This window comes from Sphaerodactylus townsendi, linkage group LG05, assembly GCF_021028975.2.
Source record: "Sphaerodactylus townsendi isolate TG3544 linkage group LG05, MPM_Stown_v2.3, whole genome shotgun sequence".
Classification (NCBI taxonomy): domain Eukaryota; kingdom Metazoa; phylum Chordata; class Lepidosauria; order Squamata; family Sphaerodactylidae; genus Sphaerodactylus; species Sphaerodactylus townsendi.
In genome coordinates, this window is record NC_059429.1 from 80,810,777 (window position 1) to 80,837,365 (window position 26,589).

At 68.4% G+C, this 26,589-nt stretch overlaps 2 protein-coding genes across 2 annotated transcripts; both read right to left on the reverse strand.

Annotated features, from left to right (window-relative positions):
* Positions 1 to 2,902: 2,902 nt before the first annotated feature.
* On the reverse strand, positions 2,903 to 6,194 carry LOC125432439 (ubiquinol-cytochrome-c reductase complex assembly factor 2). Its single transcript, XM_048495946.1, has 2 exons — positions 5,891 to 6,194; positions 2,903 to 3,352 (listed from the first exon to the last, which is right to left on the reverse strand). Exons 1-2 carry the CDS (start codon positions 6,026 to 6,028, stop codon positions 3,206 to 3,208), a joined length of 285 nt encoding a protein of 94 aa, XP_048351903.1. The 5' UTR covers positions 6,029 to 6,194; the 3' UTR covers positions 2,903 to 3,205.
* Positions 6,195 to 9,524: 3,330 nt separating this feature from the next.
* On the reverse strand, positions 9,525 to 15,373 carry IP6K3 (inositol hexakisphosphate kinase 3). Its single transcript, XM_048495896.1, has 3 exons — positions 15,058 to 15,373; positions 12,911 to 13,086; positions 9,525 to 10,997 (listed from the first exon to the last, which is right to left on the reverse strand). The coding sequence occupies exons 1-3, from the start codon at positions 15,173 to 15,175 to the stop codon at positions 10,536 to 10,538; spliced, it is 756 nt and encodes a 251-aa protein (XP_048351853.1). The 5' UTR covers positions 15,176 to 15,373; the 3' UTR covers positions 9,525 to 10,535.
* Between the last annotated feature and the right edge of the window lie 11,216 nt (positions 15,374 to 26,589).

The window sequence follows — 26,589 nt, forward strand, 5'->3', positions numbered from 1 at the left end:
TGGGGGGGGGGGGGGGTGGGGGGGGGGGGGGGTGGGGGGGGGGGGGGGTGGGGGGGGGGGGGGGTGGGGGGGGGGGGGGGTGGGGGGGGGGGGGGGTGGGGGGGGGGGGGGGTGGGGGGGGGGGGGGGTGGGGGGGGGGGGGGGTGGGGGGGGGGGGGGGTGGGGGGGGGGGGGGGTGGGGGGGGGGGGGGGTGGGGGGGGGGGGGGGTGGGGGGGGGGGGGGGTGGGGGGGGGGGGGGGTGGGGGGGGGGGGGGGTGGGGGGGGGGGGGGGTGGGGGGGGGGGGGGGTGGGGGGGGGGGGGGGTGGGGGGGGGGGGGGGTGGGGGGGGGGGGGGGTGGGGGGGGGGGGGGGTGGGGGGGGGGGGGGGTGGGGGGGGGGGGGGGTGGGGGGGGGGGGGGGTGGGGGGGGGGGGGGGTGGGGGGGGGGGGGGGTGGGGGGGGGGGGGGGTGGGGGGGGGGGGGGGTGGGGGGGGGGGGGGGTGGGGGGGGGGGGGGGTGGGGGGGGGGGGGGGTGGGGGGGGGGGGGGGTGGGGGGGGGGGGGGGTGGGGGGGGGGGGGGGTGGGGGGGGGGGGGGGTGGGGGGGGGGGGGGGTGGGGGGGGGGGGGGGTGGGGGGGGGGGGGGGTGGGGGGGGGGGGGGGTGGGGGGGGGGGGGGGTGGGGGGGGGGGGGGGTGGGGGGGGGGGGGGGTGGGGGGGGGGGGGGGTGGGGGGGGGGGGGGGTGGGGGGGGGGGGGGGTGGGGGGGGGGGGGGGTGGGGGGGGGGGGGGGTGGGGGGGGGGGGGGGTGGGGGGGGGGGGGGGTGGGGGGGGGGGGGGGTGGGGGGGGGGGGGGGTGGGGGGGGGGGGGGGTGGGGGGGGGGGGGGGTGGGGGGGGGGGGGGGTGGGGGGGGGGGGGGGTGGGGGGGGGGGGGGGTGGGGGGGGGGGGGGGTGGGGGGGGGGGGGGGTGGGGGGGGGGGGGGGTGGGGGGGGGGGGGGGTGGGGGGGGGGGGGGGTGGGGGGGGGGGGGGGTGGGGGGGGGGGGGGGTGGGGGGGGGGGGGGGTGGGGGGGGGGGGGGGTGGGGGGGGGGGGGGGTGGGGGGGGGGGGGGGTGGGGGGGGGGGGGGGTGGGGGGGGGGGGGGGTGGGGGGGGGGGGGGGTGGGGGGGGGGGGGGGTGGGGGGGGGGGGGGGTGGGGGGGGGGGGGGGTGGGGGGGGGGGGGGGTGGGGGGGGGGGGGGGTGGGGGGGGGGGGGGGTGGGGGGGGGGGGGGGTGGGGGGGGGGGGGGGTGGGGGGGGGGGGGGGTGGGGGGGGGGGGGGGTGGGGGGGGGGGGGGGTGGGGGGGGGGGGGGGTGGGGGGGGGGGGGGGTGGGGGGGGGGGGGGGTGGGGGGGGGGGGGGGTGGGGGGGGGGGGGGGTGGGGGGGGGGGGGGGTGGGGGGGGGGGGGGGTGGGGGGGGGGGGGGGTGGGGGGGGGGGGGGGTGGGGGGGGGGGGGGGTGGGGGGGGGGGGGGGTGGGGGGGGGGGGGGGTGGGGGGGGGGGGGGGTGGGGGGGGGGGGGGGTGGGGGGGGGGGGGGGTGGGGGGGGGGGGGGGTGGGGGGGGGGGGGGGTGGGGGGGGGGGGGGGTGGGGGGGGGGGGGGGTGGGGGGGGGGGGGGGTGGGGGGGGGGGGGGGTGGGGGGGGGGGGGGGTGGGGGGGGGGGGGGGTGGGGGGGGGGGGGGGTGGGGGGGGGGGGGGGTGGGGGGGGGGGGGGGTGGGGGGGGGGGGGGGTGGGGGGGGGGGGGGGTGGGGGGGGGGGGGGGTGGGGGGGGGGGGGGGTGGGGGGGGGGGGGGGTGGGGGGGGGGGGGGGTGGGGGGGGGGGGGGGTGGGGGGGGGGGGGGGTGGGGGGGGGGGGGGGTGGGGGGGGGGGGGGGTGGGGGGGGGGGGGGGTGGGGGGGGGGGGGGGTGGGGGGGGGGGGGGGTGGGGGGGGGGGGGGGTGGGGGGGGGGGGGGGTGGGGGGGGGGGGGGGTGGGGGGGGGGGGGGGTGGGGGGGGGGGGGGGTGGGGGGGGGGGGGGGTGGGGGGGGGGGGGGGTGGGGGGGGGGGGGGGTGGGGGGGGGGGGGGGTGGGGGGGGGGGGGGGTGGGGGGGGGGGGGGGTGGGGGGGGGGGGGGGTGGGGGGGGGGGGGGGTGGGGGGGGGGGGGGGTGGGGGGGGGGGGGGGTGGGGGGGGGGGGGGGTGGGGGGGGGGGGGGGTGGGGGGGGGGGGGGGTGGGGGGGGGGGGGGGTGGGGGGGGGGGGGGGTGGGGGGGGGGGGGGGTGGGGGGGGGGGGGGGTGGGGGGGGGGGGGGGTGGGGGGGGGGGGGGGTGGGGGGGGGGGGGGGTGGGGGGGGGGGGGGGTGGGGGGGGGGGGGGGTGGGGGGGGGGGGGGGTGGGGGGGGGGGGGGGTGGGGGGGGGGGGGGGTGGGGGGGGGGGGGGGTGGGGGGGGGGGGGGGTGGGGGGGGGGGGGGGTGGGGGGGGGGGGGGGTGGGGGGGGGGGGGGGTGGGGGGGGGGGGGGGTGGGGGGGGGGGGGGGTGGGGGGGGGGGGGGGTGGGGGGGGGGGGGGGTGGGGGGGGGGGGGGGTGGGGGGGGGGGGGGGTGGGGGGGGGGGGGGGTGGGGGGGGGGGGGGGTGGGGGGGGGGGGGGGTGGGGGGGGGGGGGGGTGGGGGGGGGGGGGGGTGGGGGGGGGGGGGGGTGGGGGGGGGGGGGGGTGGGGGGGGGGGGGGGTGGGGGGGGGGGGGGGTGGGGGGGGGGGGGGGTGGGGGGGGGGGGGGGTGGGGGGGGGGGGGGGTGGGGGGGGGGGGGGGTGGGGGGGGGGGGGGGTGGGGGGGGGGGGGGGTGGGGGGGGGGGGGGGGAATTGTAGTTCCTGAACATCTGGAGAGCCGCAGGTTCCCTACCCCTGCACTATACCATGCTGACTCTCCAGAATATGGCGCTGTCTACCTCTGATGATGATGCAATTCCCCCTTCTCATACCACTTCTACTTTGAAATATCACTGCACATACCACTACTGGCATGCTGAAATAAATAAAATGTGAAATTAACACATTATTTTCTTAGAGTTCTGCAAGTGAAGCAATGGAGCAAAAATGAGATTTAGCATAGACACAGAAAGAAACATTGAAACAGCACACATTTTAATCTTGTCTTGATTTTCCCTTACATGCAGATTTTGCTCAAGAGTCAGTAGAGGCTATTTAACACTGCTATTACAAAAGGGTAACTAGAAACAGCACAATCAAACAGGGTATCCAGATTCCCGCTCCTATTTCAGAACTTACCTTGTTTTTATAATAGTTGGTATGGATTTTAGATAGACTCTCAAACATTTCATCGCAAGTAACTGGATCAGCAATCTGCAAGAAAACACATTTTTCCTGGAATGTCCATAACAAAACATACACCACACAGAGATTGTTACTGATGTTTTGGACAAAGAAATTAATGTAGCAGGTGCCAGTTTGGCCTACCTACCTTTTTACAGAAGCACAAAGTTAAAAAAAAGCATCTGACGTTACTCAAAGGAAGGTTATCAATTGGTCAGCTTCTCATGGATCAGTCAACATAATCCAGGGTATAGATATCATAAACAGAGCAAATATACTTCCAGGAAGTATTTACATCATAACTAGTTTCAGATTCTGTCAGTAAGTAAGTTTAGCTACACAAAACCCCAAAAGATAATAAAAACCCAGTCATTAGTTACACTCTATAAATACAGCAAGTCAATAACCATAAGTAAAACTCATTTTTTCCTTTGGCTGCAGGAGCAAAACTCCTCATAACCACTCAGATTAATGATCTAGCCTTAATCAAGGAATGGGGAAGTACAGTGCGATTGCGAGCCAAGATATTCATCCACCCATAATCTCTCAACACTTAGGTGAGATACAAAAACCTTCATTTCTCCTGTGAGGAAAACTATTTCTGGCACCATAGCTTATCTCTCAACCTACCTTTCTCAAGGGGAGAGTTCAAATGGCGATTTATAGCCAGCAGTTGTAAATTCAAATTGCATGGTTCCTCTGAGAAACTCAGAAGCCACGAAAATTCAACTCCCTCCCACCAGAAGTCCTCAATGCTTACTACTCAAGCCCCATCTTTTTAATGCCCATAACTCTATGCCAATGTCTCTAGCTGTGGCACAGGATAAATGGATAAGCAAACCCCCAGGATCATATGCAGGCGTGGGGTAGAATTTATGTGGAGGGAAAGAAATGTACATCTAAATTAAATATTAGTTTACAATTTAAAATGATTGTTTTGGCTTTTTGGTAACAAAATGAATGCTTAAAATACAGGTTTCTGTGAATAAGATCAATTTCTGGAAGGGACAGAAAATTGAGATGTAATTACCAGAATGATCACTGGCTACACATTCATTTCCTTAACAATGGCATCTTGGAAAGAAATCCTCTAGTGAGAAAATTATGCAAGGAGTTTTTCTTCACAAAATCAGATACTGGTCAATGCTCCGTTCAGGAAAATGGGGAAGACTGGTTGCTTAAACTTTTACATATTTCTGCATTCATATGAAAAACCCTTGTAGCACTACTGTGATTAAATGAGAAGTGGAAATGGTATTTCAAAACAAGAACAAAAAGAAAGAAAACGTTCCATCACATCTCATTATACATGAATAAAACTGATGTTAGATTACTTTTTATAGGTTGGGTTCTTTTCCATAGGCATTCCTTCTACAATTTGGTGGGAAATTTATTTTACTGTATTAAGTACTGTAATCATACAAATTGATACCAGTACTGCAAGTATCAATTTATATTTTTAAAAGTTACATGGCAGCTTTGAGAAATTGGTATGGAAGTGTTTTCTAAACATAATGGAAAAGTACTGGTACCTTTTAAATGCATACAGAAGACTATTCCATTGACGTAATTAACAGAACAGTTTCATGCGGTTAAATGATGTTGGATCTTCTAAAACATGCCTGTGATAAACGTGAGTCATTAACAACTATATAAGACATGCTTTCCCACAAACAGACCAAAGGAATGTCTATCCAGCAAGCTTTCCTTCCTCCAGCCTATGTTCCATAGCACTCAAACAAGATGCATCCCTCCCCACACCAGCTTTCCAAAGAAGAAAACCATGATTTGTTGCTTAAAACTCAGAACAGCAGAGAACTCATTCACAAAAACTGGAAGTACAGATGCTTTAACCAAGACCATATTGAAGGGCAGAAGGAACCTGACAATTTTTTCTCTGAGCCAGAAATGGCAATAAACACTGACTGGCCATAAATAGCTAAAAATCTTAATTAAATTTCCAAAAATCCACCCATACTTTTTGTTTAATGCCTACTACCAGGAATAATGCAAACCTCCTCAACTGAAAATACTGTGTAGGAACTAATTTTTTTAGCTTATATGCAGAATGTAAAGCAGACACGGGCTTTTCATTAGATGAAACCACAAGAGGGAAGTAACAGCTTTTCTCACCGCCACATCACAAGCTGCTACTGTCAAAATTCCCTCTTGCCATCCATGAAAGAGACCGTGACATCACCCTAGCAACTGGAAATCTGCCATCAAGCACCAATCGGCAGTATATTGGCAGTTGTAGCTGGGCTCAAATGCCTCTGTTGCTTTAGAATCCAGCAGCTAAACAAAGAACAATGAACTTGTAACAACTACTATGTGTCAAATGGTAACGCTACGCCTGCCTGGTACACCTTCCCAGGTGCGTCAAGATGCTTTGCCACGTTAGATGCATTCGACTTCACGAGGCAGACTTTTGCCCCTCCCCATGATAAAGCTGGCTTTGCAGCATAATGGGACGAACGAGAATGTGAACGGAGCCCTTGCTTGGAACCAAGCCCCAGTGACCAAAGTTCAAAGCCCCTAAATTTCCTTCTTCTGCCCCACGGCCCCCACCTGCGTGTTCTCTCCCTCCCGGAAGGCCTGAGCCACCCGCTGTCGCAAAAAGGTGCCTAAATCACGCCCACGCTTGGTCTCCTCCACGGGCCACTCCTCGCACAGCTTCAAAAAGCGCCGGTACCGCGTCACCGCCATCTTGGGCGGCGCGCCTAGGTCTCCACGGGGAAGAAGCTCACGTGGCCTCAGCTACGCAATTTAGTAGTTAATTTTCCCTATTCATGGCAGGGCGGACCATAGAGTTCCATGGAAACCATGGAGAAGATGACCAATCCCTATGGCTCGCTGTTCGAAAGCCAATCGCGTCTGCGCAGTCAGAATTCCAGGTCGAGTCACTAAACTGGGTAGCATTTGCGCGCGCGCATTTGGAAATTATGTCGCCATTCCCGGTGTGGGGTTGCGTCGCAGCCGATATTAAGCAGACACGAAAGGCACGCAGACTGCGCATGCGTAGAATGCTTCTGCGTTTCCGGCGCCCTTCATAAAGGAGGCGGGAGAAGTGGTCACGGAAGGGCAGATTCTCGTGGTTGAGCAACTGATGTAGAAAGGCTTTCTTGAGAAGGGAATTGGATCTCATAAAGTTTTGTAAATGTCTGGTTGTCGTAGGTTAGTAGTAGGTTTGTGGCCCTTCCGCATATGCAGAATAATGCACTTTCAATCCACTGTCACAATTGTTTGCAAATGGATTTTGCACAGTAAAATCCAGCTGCAAAGTGGATTGAAAGTGCATTATTCTGCATGTGCGGAAGGGGCCTGAGTTGGAAGAGGGAGATATTGCAGCGGCGGACCGTAGCTAAAGAAAATAGCACCGAGGGCAAGCCTCCCCCATTCTTGCTCGTGGGCCATATGCTTCCTTGTCTGTAGTAAAGAAAAAAATAAAAGTATGTCAGACATCATCCTGAGTTCCTTGAGAGTAGGGTGAGATAAAAAAAATTTGGGTGGAGATGAAAGTGGAACGCCGAATTAGCCAAATTATAAGGCACTGCAAGAATAGAAACCACAAAGGATTACAGATCTGTTAACAACTTTGCTTGAAGAATAGCTTTTAAAGCCTAGGAATTAACCAAGTTAGTAAAAGTTTTAACAAATATGAGCAGAAACAACACCTTTCAAACAAAATTGTTAAAATATCTTTACTGCAACGATAATTTTAGTGACAACCCTAGCTTGCTTTATTTATTTTCACTGCACAATATGCAAGGCCCTGAACTTATGGCTAAGGATTCATCTGCTCATCTTTGGTGTCTGACCATGTGACAAGGTGAATTTTTTCCTGTGTCTTCCCAAATCCATGTTTGAATAATCACTGAATTGAGATAAAAATGATCTTGTCATGTAGCTGCATACTTTTGGGAATGTCATAGTGACTTTCTCCCCAAGTGGATTTTAGGACTAATTTGTGGGGTTTGTTAGACAATTTCACAGCTAAAGGGCTAGTGAGCCTCTTGTGTTCAGAGGCTACCTACTGCAGAATATGATAGTGGCAGTGGGGACAGCAGCAACGTATTAGTGCTTATAGGTCCAACTTATGATCTGGGAGATCCCAGTTCAAGTCCCAGCTCTGCCAAGAAGCTAGTTGGTTAACTACAGGCCTGCCACCCCATCTGACCTATTTCACAGCATTGTTATGAGGTGAAAAATGGAAAAACGGAGAACCATGTATTGCAGCCCTAAGCTCCTGGAAAAGAGAGTGGGATAAAAGTTTGATACCTTTTACACTCTGCCATGTTGAATCTGGCAGGGTGACCTTGAGCCAGATAGCCCCTGTTGGCCTAGCCTACCTCACAGTGTTGCTGTGAGGATAAAAATTAGGAAAAACTTGTTCATGAAACTCACCACGTCTTTCTGTCTGCCAGCTTCACCTGCCATCTCACAGGCATATAATGGTGCAGGAAGAACTGTGCACATTATCCTTGAAAAAATTGGCAGGTATTAAAATATACTGTTAAAAAAGTGGGGCTGTTTACCTCCCCCCCCCCAGCAGACTTCCCAAGGCATCTTAGTCCTCCCCCCTCCCCAGTACTCTTCACATGCCACGTGTAATCTGAATGGTGCCTCTGAAAGGATGTTGAAGCATGTTGCGATAGAAGGGGGAAAAGAGCAGGTGCAACTGCCACCCCACACACAGAAGAGAGACCTCTGCTGAGGCAGAAAGACAGGGATAGGCTGAAGTAAGAGGCCTAGAGGGAAGCTCAAGTTAGCAACGCTAAGGGAACTTCTGCCGAGATGCACATCAGCGTTTGGACTGTGTGGTGGCGGCTGGTGGGTCTTACAGCACCCCATAAACAAGCATTTAGTGTGAGTGGAGGCAAAGTCAGTGAGGTCGAGGCAAGCGACTGGGAGGAGACTGGTGAGGAACAAAGCTATGGAGGGTGCCCCTTCCCTGACCTTGTCCCTGCCCCCAGTCTTTTCCCAGCCGCTTGCCTAACACTAAAGTTACGAAAATTAAAGCAGTTTTGGGACTGTTGGGACAGGGTGGGGAGTGGCCATGGTAGCCCTACCCTTGTTACAACCCCGATGGTGCATGCTTACATCCTACAGTTTTTGCCTGGAATATGCACTTAATCTGTAAAACATTATTGTGTTTTCACAAGTAACACAGATGTGCAAATTATAAGAAAAGGCTTGTTTGGAAGAAAATTTGCATTGGAGTAGACTTCAATTAATGCATGCACTATTTACTTGCATTTTCCCCCCAGACCTGCTGATTTCAATGTAGTGTACTCCTTAATATGCAAGTTCAGGATTCCAGCTGCATAGATCATAATATACATGTTTACACACAAGTAAATCTCACAGAGCTCAGTGGGATCTACTGTAAAGTAAGTGTGCACAGAATTGCAGTTCTATCATATCTCTGTTTGTGCAGAAGTATATACTGGGGTTGCCAGCTCTGGGTTAGGAGATTTTGAGGGCAGTACTTGTGGAGAACAGTTGGGAGGGAAGGATCTCAGCTGGGTATAATGCCTTGGAGTCCACCCTCCCAAGCAGTCATTTTAACTGGGATAACTGATGTTTGTCCTTTGGAGATCACTTGTAATTTTGGTAAATCTCCAGGTCCCACCTGGAGGTTGGCATCCCTAAGACCCACTGAGTGCAGTGGGTTTACTTCCAAGTTGGTGGTGCTGCAGTCTTTAGCTGCATATTCAAACACATTGCTTTCACCTCCTGCATGTGAGCTCCCAAAGGCACCTGGTGGGCCACTGCGAGTAGCAGAGAGCTGGACTAGATGGACTCTGGTCTGATCCAGCAGGCTAGTTCTTATACTCTTAAGTTCACATCTGTAAACATACTCTCTCAATAATATGTATATATTTAATTCAGAGGAAACAGTTGTGAAATTAATTGTATAGTGCTCTGTCTGCATGGTGTCGAATCCATGTTAGCACTAAAGGCAATGCCATTTTCTGCATGCAGGTGGTAGCTTTCTAAGCGGAACATTTACTTGGCCTAATGATTTAATTTTCCTGTCACGATTTGCGGTTATTTGCAGGCCACAAGCAATAAATAGCTTGAAAAAGAATTCCCCTGGAGGTCTGATATTTAAATGTGAACCAATGATTTTTACAGCAATTATGCAAATACCAGACGATTTTCAGGAAAAAAAGAGTAAAACATACACAGACGCAACGAGTATGTTACAGGAACTGTACAATTTATTTACAGCTTGACATTCCCATTCTGCTATTGGACTTTATATCTCTGTATTTAAAAACACACTAACATTTTCCATGAGATACAGGAAGGAATTTATTAATATTTGTTTCATATTTACAAATGTTCATAAATTCTGTAAACATTTTTTCAAGTTTTTGTAAATTAGTTCACACACTCAAATGCATAGAAGCTAAATATAAAACTTCTAGATGACATTTGGGCCCTACCCCAGTATGTGTGAACACCTATCTTCAAAATCAAGGCCAGTCTGATTCCTCATCTGTACACTTTCCCTTCAAAAAATCTGCCACGGTATGAATCTCCTCTCCTTTCTGGCTAAGACCTGCCTTTCTCCAGGAGGGGCTATCTGGCCTTGGTTTGCTTTCTTTTTCTTTATTATATCCATTCACTCCTTTTGGCTCAAATACATTCCTTGGAGCATACAGTACCACACGTTTGTATAGCATATAAAGGAAAAAGGAATTAATAGGTTTGTAGTTCATTTAGTTGCTAGTTTAGGTGCAAATTGTTGGAGCATGTAGAAGGCGGTGGTGAAATCTGACTGTGTAAATGAAATTCCTTGGCCCATCAAACTAAGTGCGCATTTTCAAAGGGCCTGCCAACTTGTATTGAAGTCTTTTTCTTGAACACAGTATCTGGCTGGCCCCTTTTTACCTTGTAAATCTGCTTCATTATTAAAAGTTCTTTATTGTTAAAATTCCTTTCATATAACATTTTCTTCTGGTTCACGAATGAAGGAAAATAGGAAAATGAGAAAGGAAAAGAATGTTCTGACAGATCACAACAAGGATGGATTCCATCCAATCCAAAGAGGTATGTAGCATGACCAGAGCTTTTCTGACAAGCTGTCAATTCCTGGCTTTTTTCCATCTGAAAGCAGTCCATGCAATTTTGTTTAGGGTCTTCCGACCATTGGCCTGACATGCAGGCTGTGCCTTTTACCACCATAAAGTCAGTTCAGCCATTGTCATTCAGCTTCTGAGATGTTTTGAATAATTTTTATTAGGTTTTCTAGACCAAAAATATAGCCATGATCTGGTCCATCGTAGATTGTCTGATTATACCTTGAGCCTTTGTATGTAGTGTGAGCAAAGTCTATCATGCGGACATCAACTTTGGGGCTGCTGATATCATGTGGAATGGTACCGCTAGTGTTCTGACTGTACCCCTGAGGATGGCTGTCAATTGTTTTCTCCAGACCCTCATAAATTATGAGAAGTGAGCTGGAGTAAAACCGGTAAGAGCTCTGCTTTTTGATGATGGATAGCAAAGCCTTCAGCTGACAAACAATGGGTTCGGCAAGGTCTGTTCTGAGATGTATTCCATTGTGCAAGAACTGACAGAGAGCCTGCTTGAAGCCATCTGGCGAGAGTTTCCGCCCATAATACTTGTCATTGCAGAGATATTGGACAGTGTCTGCTTGGTAAACCTGGAACAGGAAAAGAATCATCTATATTAGCCATCTCTCTTGCAGAATACATTACACTACTACATTATTATATAGGTTGCTCTGAAAACCTCAACAGTACAATGTCGGAGCCCATTTTTGTAAAAGTAATCTTGTTTGTAATCTTTTTGTGCTACCCTTCTTCCGAGAAGTTCAGGCAGTATTCACGATGTACTGAATTCTATTCTCACAATTCTCTGAAGAAGGTCATGTTGACAGAAAGTTCTACACTCAAAGTTACTTACTGAGCTTCATGGCTAAGTGGGGATTTGAAACTAGCTCTTTCTGGCCTGAGTCCAATACTGTCAGTGCAATCCTAAGTAGATTTACACCTTTCTAAGACTTCAGTGAACATAGAATGGTATGACTCTTTGAGATTATATTGTGCATCAATTCTACCGTATTGGCTCCATCTTCCTTTCAGCGTATCTCAAGAGTTTCCTATAATATGAGTTTCTGACAGATCACAGACATACAACTCTAATCTCTTATAATGCTTCTCTCTTTTTTTTGCTAGTTATAATTGGCAAGAATGTCTGTAAAGTTGTGCCTGCCTTGACAATCACAAACAGTAATTAGTATCTTGGTCCAACTATGCAAAACCTTAGGATAGCTGTAGTCATTTTGCTTGAAGAATGTTTGTAACTTGACATATTTCCAGTGCATCAAACACAGAATAATGTGTCAATTCACAGGTTATATCAGTGGTGGCGAACTCAGAGCCCTCGTTGTGGGCACGCGTGCTGTCGCCCCAGTTTGGGCACTCGATAGTGGCATAGTGCCAAGGGGGCGAGGGGTGCGTGACGCACTGGGCATGATCCCCTGAGGGGGCATGGTGAGGGTGTTCCATGGGGGTGGTGGGGTTTTTTGGGGGCATTCTGGGGGCATTCCCGGACAGACAGGGGCATAGCAGGGGCACAGGGCACACACATGCCCCGGATGCAGTTTCCCCTCGCTCCGCCCCTGCCACTCAGCCTCTAAAAGGTTCACCATTACTGGGTTATGTATTTACTTGGGATTTGCATTAGGGCAATTATTCCAGGGTCTGTAGTAGATGGAAAACTTTTTATTATGTACGAGATATCAGATTTATGGACCAACCAAATCCATGATGCAACCCCGGATGGGGATCTATAAATCATTTTTTGTGCTACAGATATTAAGGTTTTCAACCTATTTAAAGAATGTTTAGTTGCTTAATCAGTGAGCAGATGATTAAATCTGATCCCTGTTTATAGTTGTTAATCAAAGTGGTTGATTTTAACATTTAAAACTGCCAACCCCAACAATGTATGTTATATAAAATTACCATTGCCCTAACTGCAATGGAAATATTCTCTAGCCTTTCTTAGTTGTATATACATCCACTGAGATCCATGGGCATATTGACTCTAGCAAACTGGGCTCCAGCTCATGAAAGTGTATGCCATTAAAATAGTCTTTAAGGTGCCAAAAAACTCTTCTGTTTTTGCTGAAACACACAGCTGCAGAGTGTGTTTGGTGGAAACACACAGCTGCAGAGTGTGTTTGGTGTTGGGGGGGGCAGGTTGTTTTTAACGTTCAAGAGAATAAGGATTGTATTCCGTTTTTGGCACAAAAGAAGTTTTTAAAAGTTGTAATATTTAAGGCCAAGGAGGTTATTTTAGCTTTTAACATTAACCAACTGCCGTGAATGAACAAACATTTAAAGTTTATGATCTCTTTTTTTAAAACTACAGACAAAGGCTAAAGCAGAGCAGCTTGGAAGTAAAATCAATAATGTTGTCTATTTTTGCTAGGCTAAATTCTCAGTTGGCATTTATTATAGTTTCACTCCAAGCTTTCTTTCTTTGTACCATCCAAGAACGTGCTCCCAGATTACAATGAGGGGAGGTGACCAGGTAAAGAGTCCTTACCTGCAGGCCACAAATACGGACTCCAAGGGATGCTGATGTGCTCTGTTCACACTTCTTTATTTGCCTTGCTTTCTTCTCTTCTGATGCATCATCACCATGCTGCCTGGTTCCCATCTTCAGATCCAGAATACATGGATATTTGTACTTGGAAACCACATTTTCAAGCAACAGAAATTCTGCATGTACAAGTTAAGGATATCAGTTTTTTTCTTTAGGTAGAACTTACAGCTCTCATAGAACTTTGCATGGGATCTTTACTAGTTACCTTGACTATCCTCTTGTTTCCGTCTCAGTTAGTTTATCCTGTTAAAGTTCTACTACTGTTCATCCTTTTTAAACCCTGCCAAATCATCCTTTCCTGCTCCAGAGATTACTACTAGTGCATAAAGTGCAATGGGATTTTGAGATGTGTGTCACAAGGTGCATCTGGTGGTTTTTTTTTGAGTGTTGCATATTAGTTCTGAAAAGACAAACAGCACAAACGTAAATGTGATTAGTAGCTCCCTTTGGAATTTTAAAATTTGAATATGTGTACATGGGTTGAACATACAATTTCACTTGTAAGCAGAAAATCAAGGCTTGTGGATTGTGAAACACAAATTTCTCCATGTGAAACTTGACTATGAAGCCTAAAGCTGGTGAAATAAAAATTGTGTTTTCCTAAAATTTTTACAAAATAGCATCTTTTGACATTTGTTTTTGCAATTATAGTTAGGGTTATTAAAGACTTAAGAAGTCACATTAAACCATGACTGATAAGCTGTGATTTTATGCAGCTCCAGTTTAGAGCAATGTCTGAATGCTGATGGGACACAGACTTTTAACTAAACAGGGCGATGGAAGATCCATGCTTTAGGTTTGGGAAAAGCTGTAGCAATAGGTCCCAGATTCAGACCCTGGCACCTTCAACTCAAAGGATCATGTAGTAGGTAATGTGAAAAACCTCTGAGACCCCAGAGCAGGGGGGTCAATCATGAATCCTTGAGGGGACTTATCAGGCCCACCAGCCAGCTGAGTCACACACAATCCCTGCTCCTGATTTGGTCTGGTGAGCCTATTTGGTGTGAGTGGGGTGGTGGTGGTTGCCGCAGCTGGCTTGTGGGCCTGATAAGCCCTCCAAAAGCAGTCACCCCACCTCACTGCAGGCTCACCCCAGTGCTGAGGCAGCTGCACACATCCCACCCCCAGCACCAAGCCCAACCACGTCACATATAGGTTTTATCTGGACCTTGTAACTAATTACTTCGATACCCTGGCCCTAGAGCATCTGTGCTAATCAGAGTAGACAGTACTGCCCATGATAGAACAATGGTCTGATTTGGTATAAGGCAGTTTCATGTTTTCATGTGAAAAACTGAACACAGGTCACCATCAAACAGATATTGAAAGGCAATATTATATAAGGAAGTGGAGAGAGTAGGGTGCCCCCCCCCCCCATACATACATAAAGCATTCCTTGCTCCTCCTTTCTCTTAGCCAGGCACCACAATGGAAAGCTTGCAGCAACTGGTGGGGAGATGGTTCCAGAGGGCAAAGCTCAAGGAGGTAAAGGGTTCAGCCCTTCCTGCTTCTTCTCTTTAAATCATGTCCACTTCCCACTTCATACCTGCATCTTAACACACAGATTGTGCTCCTTTCATGTCTAGTTAGGCCAGGTTTGCTGAAATGTGCTTTATGTGCTTACATTTTCTCCTATAATAAGTATGAATGATCCATGAGATATGATGGCTGTAATTTTGTTGATTGGTTTACATTAATAGCAGAGTTTAGCAGATGCCAGTAAAGACACAGAAGTAGGGTAACATGGGGAACCAAAAATAAACATACTGCATGGTGCTACATGATCGAACTGGACACAAAACAAAGAAACCAAGTTGATTTTATAACCTCAGGTATAGGTGCTCATAGACATGTAACAAATGGCAACCACACTGGCCAATGCCTAATCAACAGGTCAGCTCATTAGAATGTGACCTCAACATCTTGTTTACATACTTTTAACTTTCATGGCTGGTTGTGACAGACACTTGCAAATCCCGACAATTTTTCAGTTATTATTAAAAGGGAACACTAAGAGTTCTGCACTGCTGCCTTGGGATTATAAGCAATCAGTCAAATATAACAAGGACAGCCAAAGAAAAGGATACGATGATGTTTGTTCTCATTACACTTGGAAGATAAGCGGTTGAGTTGCTGCTTGTGGCAGTGTAGTCCCCAGGGGTTATAGCTGTTCTTTTCTGCCTGATTTCCATTGGCATCTTCCATAAGCGAAGACACATCTCTGTGGTACTGGAGGTCTGTCTGTAATAGTTTTTTCCCTTGGCATCTAGACCCCCGCCAAAAACATCTGGTTAACTAGACATTAAAAATTAGCATCTTCAACCTAAACATATGTATGCAAAAGTAATTCCCAGTAAGGCCAAAAAGACTTAGAAGTAAATGTGTTTTGGATAGGTTTGTATGTCATAAAGATATGTGAAGGACAGTTTAATATTAGGAATATATTATCGTCCCCCTGACCAAAGTGCACAAGAGGATTCTGAGATGGAAAAAGAAATTAGAGAGGCCAACAAAAACAAAAATGTAGTGGTAATGGGTGATTTTAACTATCCCCATATAAACTGGAAAAATGCATGTTCAGGACATAGTAAGGAGAGAGCATTCCTGGATATGCTAAATGACTGTGGCTTAGAGCAGATGGTTGTGGAACCAACCAGGGGAGAGGTGATCCTAGATCTAATTCTATGTGGGACCCAGGACCTGGTGCAGGAAGTCAGTGTTGTTGAGCCGATAGGGAACAGCGACCACAATGCTGTCAGATTCAGTATCTCAGCATGCGAACAATTGGGGGGGGGGGGGGGTGGGGGGGGGGGGGGGTGGGGGGGGGGGGGGGTGGGGGGGGGGGGGGGTGGGGGGGGGGGGGGGTGGGGGGGGGGGGGGGTGGGGGGGGGGGGGGGTGGGGGGGGGGGGGGGTGGGGGGGGGGGGGGGTGGGGGGGGGGGGGGGTGGGGGGGGGGGGGGGTGGGGGGGGGGGGGGGTGGGGGGGGGGGGGGGTGGGGGGGGGGGGGGGTGGGGGGGGGGGGGGGTGGGGGGGGGGGGGGGTGGGGGGGGGGGGGGGTGGGGGGGGGGGGGGGTGGGGGGGGGGGGGGGTGGGGGGGGGGGGGGGTGGGGGGGGGGGGGGGTGGGGGGGGGGGGGGGTGGGGGGGGGGGGGGGTGGGGGGGGGGGGGGGTGGGGGGGGGGGGGGGTGGGGGGGGGGGGGGGTGGGGGGGGGGGGGGGTGGGGGGGGGGGGGGGTGGGGGGGGGGGGGGGTGGGGGGGGGGGGGGGTGGGGGGGGGGGGGGGTGGGGGGGGGGGGGGGTGGGGGGGGGGGGGGGTGGGGGGGGGGGGGGGTGGGGGGGGGGGGGGGTGGGGGGGGGGGGGGGTGGGGGGGGGGGGGGGTGGGGGGGGGGGGGGGTGGGGGGGGGGGGGGGTGGGGGGGGGGGGGGGTGGGGGGGGGGGGGGGTGGGGGGGGGGGGGGGTGGGGGGGGGGGGGGGTGGGGGGGGGGGGGGGTGGGGGGGGGGGGGGGTGGGGGGGGGGGGGGGTGGGGGGGGGGGGGGGTGGGGGGGGGGGGGGGTGGGGGGGGGGGGGGGTGGGGGGGGGGGGGGGTGGGGGGGGGGGGGGGTGGGGGGGGGGGGGGGTGGGGGGGGGGGGGGGTGGGGGGGGGGGGGGGTGGGGGGGGGGGGGGGTGGGGGGGGGGGGGGGTGGGGGGGGGGGGGGGTGGGGGGGGGGGGGGGTGGGGGGGGGGGGGGGTGGGGGGGGGGGGGGGTGGGGGGGGGGGGGGGTGGGGGGGGGGGGGGGTGGGGGGGGGGGGGGGTGGGGGGGGGGGGGGGTGGGGGGGGGGGGGGGTGGGGGGGGGGGGGGGTGGGGGGGGGGGGGGGTGGGGGGGGGGGGGGGTGGGGGGGGGGGGGGGTGGGGGGGGGGGGGGGTGGGGGGGGGGGGGGGTGGGGGGGGGGGGGGGTGGGGGGGGGGGGGGGTGGGGGGGGGGGGGGGTGGGGGGGGGGGGGGGTGGGGGGGGGGGGGGGTGGGGGGGGGGGGGGGTGGGGGGGGGGGGGGGTGGGGGGGGGGGGGGGTGGGGGGGGGGGGGGGTGGGGGGGGGGGGGGGTGGGGGGGGGGGGGGGTGGGGGGGGGGGGGGGTGGGGGGGGGGGGGGGTGGGGGGGGGGGGGGGTGGGGGGGGGGGGGGGTGGGGGGGGGGGGGGGTGGGGGGGGGGGGGGGTGGGGGGGGGGGGGGGTGGGGGGGGGGGGGGGTGGGGGGGGGGGGGGGTGGGGGGGGGGGGGGGTGGGGGGGGGGGGGGGTGGGGGGGGGGGGGGGTGGGGGGGGGGGGGGGTGGGGGGGGGGGGGGGTGGGGGGGGGGGGGGGTGGGGGGGGGGGGGGGTGGGGGGGGGGGGGGGTGGGGGGGGGGGGGGGTGGGGGGGGGGGGGGGTGGGGGGGGGGGGGGGTGGGGGGGGGGGGGGGTGGGGGGGGGGGGGGGTGGGGGGGGGGGGGGGTGGGGGGGGGGGGGGGTGGGGGGGGGGGGGGGTGGGGGGGGGGGGGGGTGGGGGGGGGGGGGGGTGGGGGGGGGGGGGGGTGGGGGGGGGGGGGGGTGGGGGGGGGGGGGGGTGGGGGGGGGGGGGGGTGGGGGGGGGGGGGGGTGGGGGGGGGGGGGGGTGGGGGGGGGGGGGGGTGGGGGGGGGGGGGGGTGGGGGGGGGGGGGGGTGGGGGGGGGGGGGGGTGGGGGGGGGGGGGGGTGGGGGGGGGGGGGGGTGGGGGGGGGGGGGGGTGGGGGGGGGGGGGGGTGGGGGGGGGGGGGGGTGGGGGGGGGGGGGGGTGGGGGGGGGGGGGGGTGGGGGGGGGGGGGGGTGGGGGGGGGGGGGGGTGGGGGGGGGGGGGGGTGGGGGGGGGGGGGGGTGGGGGGGGGGGGGGGTGGGGGGGGGGGGGGGTGGGGGGGGGGGGGGGTGGGGGGGGGGGGGGGTGGGGGGGGGGGGGGGTGGGGGGGGGGGGGGGTGGGGGGGGGGGGGGGTGGGGGGGGGGGGGGGTGGGGGGGGGGGGGGGTGGGGGGGGGGGGGGGTGGGGGGGGGGGGGGGTGGGGGGGGGGGGGGGTGGGGGGGGGGGGGGGTGGGGGGGGGGGGGGGTGGGGGGGGGGGGGGGTGGGGGGGGGGGGGGGTGGGGGGGGGGGGGGGTGGGGGGGGGGGGGGGTGGGGGGGGGGGGGGGTGGGGGGGGGGGGGGGTGGGGGGGGGGGGGGGTGGGGGGGGGGGGGGGTGGGGGGGGGGGGGGGTGGGGGGGGGGGGGGGTGGGGGGGGGGGGGGGTGGGGGGGGGGGGGGGTGGGGGGGGGGGGGGGTGGGGGGGGGGGGGGGTGGGGGGGGGGGGGGGTGGGGGGGGGGGGGGGTGGGGGGGGGGGGGGGTGGGGGGGGGGGGGGGTGGGGGGGGGGGGGGGTGGGGGGGGGGGGGGGTGGGGGGGGGGGGGGGTGGGGGGGGGGGGGGGTGGGGGGGGGGGGGGGTGGGGGGGGGGGGGGGTGGGGGGGGGGGGGGGTGGGGGGGGGGGGGGGTGGGGGGGGGGGGGGGTGGGGGGGGGGGGGGGTGGGGGGGGGGGGGGGTGGGGGGGGGGGGGGGTGGGGGGGGGGGGGGGTGGGGGGGGGGGGGGGTGGGGGGGGGGGGGGGTGGGGGGGGGGGGGGGTGGGGGGGGGGGGGGGTGGGGGGGGGGGGGGGTGGGGGGGGGGGGGGGTGGGGGGGGGGGGGGGTGGGGGGGGGGGGGGGTGGGGGGGGGGGGGGGTGGGGGGGGGGGGGGGTGGGGGGGGGGGGGGGTGGGGGGGGGGGGGGGTGGGGGGGGGGGGGGGTGGGGGGGGGGGGGGGTGGGGGGGGGGGGGGGTGGGGGGGGGGGGGGGTGGGGGGGGGGGGGGGTGGGGGGGGGGGGGGGTGGGGGGGGGGGGGGGTGGGGGGGGGGGGGGGTGGGGGGGGGGGGGGGTGGGGGGGGGGGGGGGTGGGGGGGGGGGGGGGTGGGGGGGGGGGGGGGTGGGGGGGGGGGGGGGTGGGGGGGGGGGGGGGTGGGGGGGGGGGGGGGTGGGGGGGGGGGGGGGTGGGGGGGGGGGGGGGTGGGGGGGGGGGGGGGTGGGGGGGGGGGGGGGTGGGGGGGGGGGGGGGTGGGGGGGGGGGGGGGTGGGGGGGGGGGGGGGTGGGGGGGGGGGGGGGTGGGGGGGGGGGGGGGTGGGGGGGGGGGGGGGTGGGGGGGGGGGGGGGTGGGGGGGGGGGGGGGTGGGGGGGGGGGGGGGTGGGGGGGGGGGGGGGTGGGGGGGGGGGGGGGTGGGGGGGGGGGGGGGTGGGGGGGGGGGGGGGTGGGGGGGGGGGGGGGTGGGGGGGGGGGGGGGTGGGGGGGGGGGGGGGTGGGGGGGGGGGGGGGTGGGGGGGGGGGGGGGTGGGGGGGGGGGGGGGTGGGGGGGGGGGGGGGTGGGGGGGGGGGGGGGTGGGGGGGGGGGGGGGTGGGGGGGGGGGGGGGTGGGGGGGGGGGGGGGTGGGGGGGGGGGGGGGTGGGGGGGGGGGGGGGTGGGGGGGGGGGGGGGTGGGGGGGGGGGGGGGTGGGGGGGGGGGGGGGTGGGGGGGGGGGGGGGTGGGGGGGGGGGGGGGTGGGGGGGGGGGGGGGTGGGGGGGGGGGGGGGTGGGGGGGGGGGGGGGTGGGGGGGGGGGGGGGTGGGGGGGGGGGGGGGTGGGGGGGGGGGGGGGTGGGGGGGGGGGGGGGTGGGGGGGGGGGGGGGTGGGGGGGGGGGGGGGTGGGGGGGGGGGGGGGTGGGGGGGGGGGGGGGTGGGGGGGGGGGGGGGTGGGGGGGGGGGGGGGTGGGGGGGGGGGGGGGTGGGGGGGGGGGGGGGTGGGGGGGGGGGGGGGTGGGGGGGGGGGGGGGTGGGGGGGGGGGGGGGTGGGGGGGGGGGGGGGTGGGGGGGGGGGGGGGTGGGGGGGGGGGGGGGTGGGGGGGGGGGGGGGTGGGGGGGGGGGGGGGTGGGGGGGGGGGGGGGTGGGGGGGGGGGGGGGTGGGGGGGGGGGGGGGTGGGGGGGGGGGGGGGTGGGGGGGGGGGGGGGTGGGGGGGGGGGGGGGTGGGGGGGGGGGGGGGTGGGGGGGGGGGGGGGTGGGGGGGGGGGGGGGTGGGGGGGGGGGGGGGTGGGGGGGGGGGGGGGTGGGGGGGGGGGGGGGTGGGGGGGGGGGGGGGTGGGGGGGGGGGGGGGTGGGGGGGGGGGGGGGTGGGGGGGGGGGGGGGTGGGGGGGGGGGGGGGTGGGGGGGGGGGGGGGTGGGGGGGGGGGGGGGTGGGGGGGGGGGGGGGTGGGGGGGGGGGGGGGTGGGGGGGGGGGGGGGTGGGGGGGGGGGGGGGTGGGGGGGGGGGGGGGTGGGGGGGGGGGGGGGTGGGGGGGGGGGGGGGTGGGGGGGGGGGGGGGTGGGGGGGGGGGGGGGTGGGGGGGGGGGGGGGTGGGGGGGGGGGGGGGTGGGGGGGGGGGGGGGTGGGGGGGGGGGGGGGTGGGGGGGGGGGGGGGTGGGGGGGGGGGGGGGTGGGGGGGGGGGGGGGTGGGGGGGGGGGGGGGTGGGGGGGGGGGGGGGTGGGGGGGGGGGGGGGTGGGGGGGGGGGGGGGTGGGGGGGGGGGGGGGTGGGGGGGGGGGGGGGTGGGGGGGGGGGGGGGTGGGGGGGGGGGGGGGTGGGGGGGGGGGGGGGTGGGGGGGGGGGGGGGTGGGGGGGGGGGGGGGTGGGGGGGGGGGGGGGTGGGGGGGGGGGGGGGTGGGGGGGGGGGGGGGTGGGGGGGGGGGGGGGTGGGGGGGGGGGGGGGTGGGGGGGGGGGGGGGTGGGGGGGGGGGGGGGTGGGGGGGGGGGGGGGTGGGGGGGGGGGGGGGTGGGGGGGGGGGGGGGTGGGGGGGGGGGGGGGTGGGGGGGGGGGGGGGTGGGGGGGGGGGGGGGTGGGGGGGGGGGGGGGTGGGGGGGGGGGGGGGTGGGGGGGGGGGGGGGTGGGGGGGGGGGGGGGTGGGGGGGGGGGGGGGTGGGGGGGGGGGGGGGTGGGGGGGGGGGGGGGTGGGGGGGGGGGGGGGTGGGGGGGGGGGGGGGTGGGGGGGGGGGGGGGTGGGGGGGGGGGGGGGTGGGGGGGGGGGGGGGTGGGGGGGGGGGGGGGTGGGGGGGGGGGGGGGTGGGGGGGGGGGGGGGTGGGGGGGGGGGGGGGTGGGGGGGGGGGGGGGTGGGGGGGGGGGGGGGTGGGGGGGGGGGGGGGTGGGGGGGGGGGGGGGTGGGGGGGGGGGGGGGTGGGGGGGGGGGGGGGTGGGGGGGGGGGGGGGTGGGGGGGGGGGGGGGTGGGGGGGGGGGGGGGTGGGGGGGGGGGGGGGTGGGGGGGGGGGGGGGTGGGGGGGGGGGGGGGTGGGGGGGGGGGGGGGTGGGGGGGGGGGGGGGTGGGGGGGGGGGGGGGTGGGGGGGGGGGGGGGTGGGGGGGGGGGGGGGTGGGGGGGGGGGGGGGTGGGGGGGGGGGGGGGTGGGGGGGGGGGGGGGTGGGGGGGGGGGGGGGTGGGGGGGGGGGGGGGTGGGGGGGGGGGGGGGTGGGGGGGGGGGGGGGTGGGGGGGGGGGGGGGTGGGGGGGGGGGGGGGTGGGGGGGGGGGGGGGTGGGGGGGGGGGGGGGTGGGGGGGGGGGGGGGTGGGGGGGGGGGGGGGTGGGGGGGGGGGGGGGTGGGGGGGGGGGGGGGTGGGGGGGGGGGGGGGTGGGGGGGGGGGGGGGTGGGGGGGGGGGGGGGTGGGGGGGGGGGGGGGTGGGGGGGGGGGGGGGTGGGGGGGGGGGGGGGTGGGGGGGGGGGGGGGTGGGGGGGGGGGGGGGTGGGGGGGGGGGGGGGTGGGGGGGGGGGGGGGTGGGGGGGGGGGGGGGTGGGGGGGGGGGGGGGTGGGGGGGGGGGGGGGTGGGGGGGGGGGGGGGTGGGGGGGGGGGGGGGTGGGGGGGGGGGGGGGTGGGGGGGGGGGGGGGTGGGGGGGGGGGGGGGTGGGGGGGGGGGGGGGTGGGGGGGGGGGGGGGTGGGGGGGGGGGGGGGTGGGGGGGGGGGGGGGTGGGGGGGGGGGGGGGTGGGGGGGGGGGGGGGTGGGGGGGGGGGGGGGTGGGGGGGGGGGGGGGTGGGGGGGGGGGGGGGTGGGGGGGGGGGGGGGTGGGGGGGGGGGGGGGTGGGGGGGGGGGGGGGTGGGGGGGGGGGGGGGTGGGGGGGGGGGGGGGTGGGGGGGGGGGGGGGTGGGGGGGGGGGGGGGTGGGGGGGGGGGGGGGTGGGGGGGGGGGGGGGTGGGGGGGGGGGGGGGTGGGGGGGGGGGGGGGTGGGGGGGGGGGGGGGTGGGGGGGGGGGGGGGTGGGGGGGGGGGGGGGTGGGGGGGGGGGGGGGTGGGGGGGGGGGGGGGTGGGGGGGGGGGGGGGTGGGGGGGGGGGGGGGTGGGGGGGGGGGGGGGTGGGGGGGGGGGGGGGTGGGGGGGGGGGGGGGTGGGGGGGGGGGGGGGTGGGGGGGGGGGGGGGTGGGGGGGGGGGGGGGTGGGGGGGGGGGGGGGTGGGGGGGGGGGGGGGTGGGGGGGGGGGGGGGTGGGGGGGGGGGGGGGTGGGGGGGGGGGGGGGTGGGGGGGGGGGGGGGTGGGGGGGGGGGGGGGTGGGGGGGGGGGGGGGTGGGGGGGGGGGGGGGTGGGGGGGGGGGGGGGTGGGGGGGGGGGGGGGTGGGGGGGGGGGGGGGTGGGGGGGGGGGGGGGTGGGGGGGGGGGGGGGTGGGGGGGGGGGGGGGTGGGGGGGGGGGGGGGTGGGGGGGGGGGGGGGTGGGGGGGGGGGGGGGTGGGGGGGGGGGGGGGTGGGGGGGGGGGGGGGTGGGGGGGGGGGGGGGTGGGGGGGGGGGGGGGTGGGGGGGGGGGGGGGTGGGGGGGGGGGGGGGTGGGGGGGGGGGGGGGTGGGGGGGGGGGGGGGTGGGGGGGGGGGGGGGTGGGGGGGGGGGGGGGTGGGGGGGGGGGGGGGTGGGGGGGGGGGGGGGTGGGGGGGGGGGGGGGTGGGGGGGGGGGGGGGTGGGGGGGGGGGGGGGTGGGGGGGGGGGGGGGTGGGGGGGGGGGGGGGTGGGGGGGGGGGGGGGTGGGGGGGGGGGGGGGTGGGGGGGGGGGGGGGTGGGGGGGGGGGGGGGTGGGGGGGGGGGGGGGTGGGGGGGGGGGGGGGTGGGGGGGGGGGGGGGTGGGGGGGGGGGGGGGTGGGGGGGGGGGGGGGTGGGGGGGGGGGGGGGTGGGGGGGGGGGGGGGTGGGGGGGGGGGGGGGTGGGGGGGGGGGGGGGTGGGGGGGGGGGGGGGTGGGGGGGGGGGGGGGTGGGGGGGGGGGGGGGTGGGGGGGGGGGGGGGTGGGGGGGGGGGGGGGTGGGGGGGGGGGGGGGTGGGGGGGGGGGGGGGTGGGGGGGGGGGGGGGTGGGGGGGGGGGGGGGTGGGGGGGGGGGGGGGTGGGGGGGGGGGGGGGTGGGGGGGGGGGGGGGTGGGGGGGGGGGGGGGTGGGGGGGGGGGGGGGTGGGGGGGGGGGGGGGTGGGGGGGGGGGGGGGTGGGGGGGGGGGGGGGTGGGGGGGGGGGGGGGTGGGGGGGGGGGGGGGTGGGGGGGGGGGGGGGTGGGGGGGGGGGGGGGTGGGGGGGGGGGGGGGTGGGGGGGGGGGGGGGTGGGGGGGGGGGGGGGTGGGGGGGGGGGGGGGTGGGGGGGGGGGGGGGTGGGGGGGGGGGGGGGTGGGGGGGGGGGGGGGTGGGGGGGGGGGGGGGTGGGGGGGGGGGGGGGTGGGGGGGGGGGGGGGTGGGGGGGGGGGGGGGTGGGGGGGGGGGGGGGTGGGGGGGGGGGGGGGTGGGGGGGGGGGGGGGTGGGGGGGGGGGGGGGTGGGGGGGGGGGGGGGTGGGGGGGGGGGGGGGTGGGGGGGGGGGGGGGTGGGGGGGGGGGGGGGTGGGGGGGGGGGGGGGTGGGGGGGGGGGGGGGTGGGGGGGGGGGGGGGTGGGGGGGGGGGGGGGTGGGGGGGGGGGGGGGTGGGGGGGGGGGGGGGTGGGGGGGGGGGGGGGTGGGGGGGGGGGGGGGTGGGGGGGGGGGGGGGTGGGGGGGGGGGGGGGTGGGGGGGGGGGGGGGTGGGGGGGGGGGGGGGTGGGGGGGGGGGGGGGTGGGGGGGGGGGGGGGTGGGGGGGGGGGGGGGTGGGGGGGGGGGGGGGTGGGGGGGGGGGGGGGTGGGGGGGGGGGGGGGTGGGGGGGGGGGGGGGTGGGGGGGGGGGGGGGTGGGGGGGGGGGGGGGTGGGGGGGGGGGGGGGTGGGGGGGGGGGGGGGTGGGGGGGGGGGGGGGTGGGGGGGGGGGGGGGTGGGGGGGGGGGGGGGTGGGGGGGGGGGGGGGTGGGGGGGGGGGGGGGTGGGGGGGGGGGGGGGTGGGGGGGGGGGGGGGTGGGGGGGGGGGGGGGTGGGGGGGGGGGGGGGTGGGGGGGGGGGGGGGTGGGGGGGGGGGGGGGTGGGGGGGGGGGGGGGTGGGGGGGGGGGGGGGTGGGGGGGGGGGGGGGTGGGGGGGGGGGGGGGTGGGGGGGGGGGGGGGTGGGGGGGGGGGGGGGTGGGGGGGGGGGGGGGTGGGGGGGGGGGGGGGTGGGGGGGGGGGGGGGTGGGGGGGGGGGGGGGTGGGGGGGGGGGGGGGTGGGGGGGGGGGGGGGTGGGGGGGGGGGGGGGTGGGGGGGGGGGGGGGTGGGGGGGGGGGGGGGTGGGGGGGGGGGGGGGTGGGGGGGGGGGGGGGTGGGGGGGGGGGGGGGTGGGGGGGGGGGGGGGTGGGGGGGGGGGGGGGTGGGGGGGGGGGGGGGTGGGGGGGGGGGGGGGTGGGGGGGGGGGGGGGTGGGGGGGGGGGGGGGTGGGGGGGGGGGGGGGTGGGGGGGGGGGGGGGTGGGGGGGGGGGGGGGTGGGGGGGGGGGGGGGTGGGGGGGGGGGGGGGTGGGGGGGGGGGGGGGTGGGGGGGGGGGGGGGTGGGGGGGGGGGGGGGTGGGGGGGGGGGGGGGTGGGGGGGGGGGGGGGTGGGGGGGGGGGGGGGTGGGGGGGGGGGGGGGTGGGGGGGGGGGGGGGTGGGGGGGGGGGGGGGTGGGGGGGGGGGGGGGTGGGGGGGGGGGGGGGTGGGGGGGGGGGGGGGTGGGGGGGGGGGGGGGTGGGGGGGGGGGGGGGTGGGGGGGGGGGGGGGTGGGGGGGGGGGGGGGTGGGGGGGGGGGGGGGTGGGGGGGGGGGGGGGTGGGGGGGGGGGGGGGTGGGGGGGGGGGGGGGTGGGGGGGGGGGGGGGTGGGGGGGGGGGGGGGTGGGGGGGGGGGGGGGTGGGGGGGGGGGGGGGTGGGGGGGGGGGGGGGTGGGGGGGGGGGGGGGTGGGGGGGGGGGGGGGTGGGGGGGGGGGGGGGTGGGGGGGGGGGGGGGTGGGGGGGGGGGGGGGTGGGGGGGGGGGGGGGTGGGGGGGGGGGGGGGTGGGGGGGGGGGGGGGTGGGGGGGGGGGGGGGTGGGGGGGGGGGGGGGTGGGGGGGGGGGGGGGTGGGGGGGGGGGGGGGTGGGGGGGGGGGGGGGTGGGGGGGGGGGGGGGTGGGGGGGGGGGGGGGTGGGGGGGGGGGGGGGTGGGGGGGGGGGGGGGTGGGGGGGGGGGGGGGTGGGGGGGGGGGGGGGTGGGGGGGGGGGGGGGTGGGGGGGGGGGGGGGTGGGGGGGGGGGGGGGTGGGGGGGGGGGGGGGTGGGGGGGGGGGGGGGTGGGGGGGGGGGGGGGTGGGGGGGGGGGGGGGTGGGGGGGGGGGGGGGTGGGGGGGGGGGGGGGTGGGGGGGGGGGGGGGTGGGGGGGGGGGGGGGTGGGGGGGGGGGGGGGTGGGGGGGGGGGGGGGTGGGGGGGGGGGGGGGTGGGGGGGGGGGGGGGTGGGGGGGGGGGGGGGTGGGGGGGGGGGGGGGTGGGGGGGGGGGGGGGTGGGGGGGGGGGGGGGTGGGGGGGGGGGGGGGTGGGGGGGGGGGGGGGTGGGGGGGGGGGGGGGTGGGGGGGGGGGGGGGTGGGGGGGGGGGGGGGTGGGGGGGGGGGGGGGTGGGGGGGGGGGGGGGTGGGGGGGGGGGGGGGTGGGGGGGGGGGGGGGTGGGGGGGGGGGGGGGTGGGGGGGGGGGGGGGTGGGGGGGGGGGGGGGTGGGGGGGGGGGGGGGTGGGGGGGGGGGGGGGTGGGGGGGGGGGGGGGTGGGGGGGGGGGGGGGTGGGGGGGGGGGGGGGTGGGGGGGGGGGGGGGTGGGGGGGGGGGGGGGTGGGGGGGGGGGGGGGTGGGGGGGGGGGGGGGTGGGGGGGGGGGGGGGTGGGGGGGGGGGGGGGTGGGGGGGGGGGGGGGTGGGGGGGGGGGGGGGTGGGGGGGGGGGGGGGTGGGGGGGGGGGGGGGTGGGGGGGGGGGGGGGTGGGGGGGGGGGGGGGTGGGGGGGGGGGGGGGTGGGGGGGGGGGGGGGTGGGGGGGGGGGGGGGTGGGGGGGGGGGGGGGTGGGGGGGGGGGGGGGTGGGGGGGGGGGGGGGTGGGGGGGGGGGGGGGTGGGGGGGGGGGGGGGTGGGGGGGGGGGGGGGTGGGGGGGGGGGGGGGTGGGGGGGGGGGGGGGTGGGGGGGGGGGGGGGTGGGGGGGGGGGGGGGTGGGGGGGGGGGGGGGTGGGGGGGGGGGGGGGTGGGGGGGGGGGGGGGTG

Coding starts and splice junctions, on each gene's coding strand:
- LOC125432439 (XM_048495946.1), bottom strand. CDS start 6,028: ATGGCGGTGACGCGGTACCGGCGCTTTTTGAAGCTGTGCGAGGAGTGG. Junction 3,353..5,890: donor GGGAGGGAGAGAACACGCAG/GTGGGGGCCGTG, acceptor GTTTTCTTGCAG/ATTGCTGATCCAGTTACTTG.
- IP6K3 (XM_048495896.1), bottom strand. CDS start 15,175: ATGGAAGATGCCAATGGAAATCAGGCAGAAAAGAACAGCTATAACCCC. Junction 13,087..15,057: donor TAATGAGAACAAACATCATC/GTATCCTTTTCT, acceptor TTGTACATGCAG/AATTTCTGTTGCTTGAAAAT. Junction 10,998..12,910: donor TCCGTATTTGTGGCCTGCAG/GTAAGGACTCTT, acceptor TTCCTGTTCCAG/GTTTACCAAGCAGACACTGT.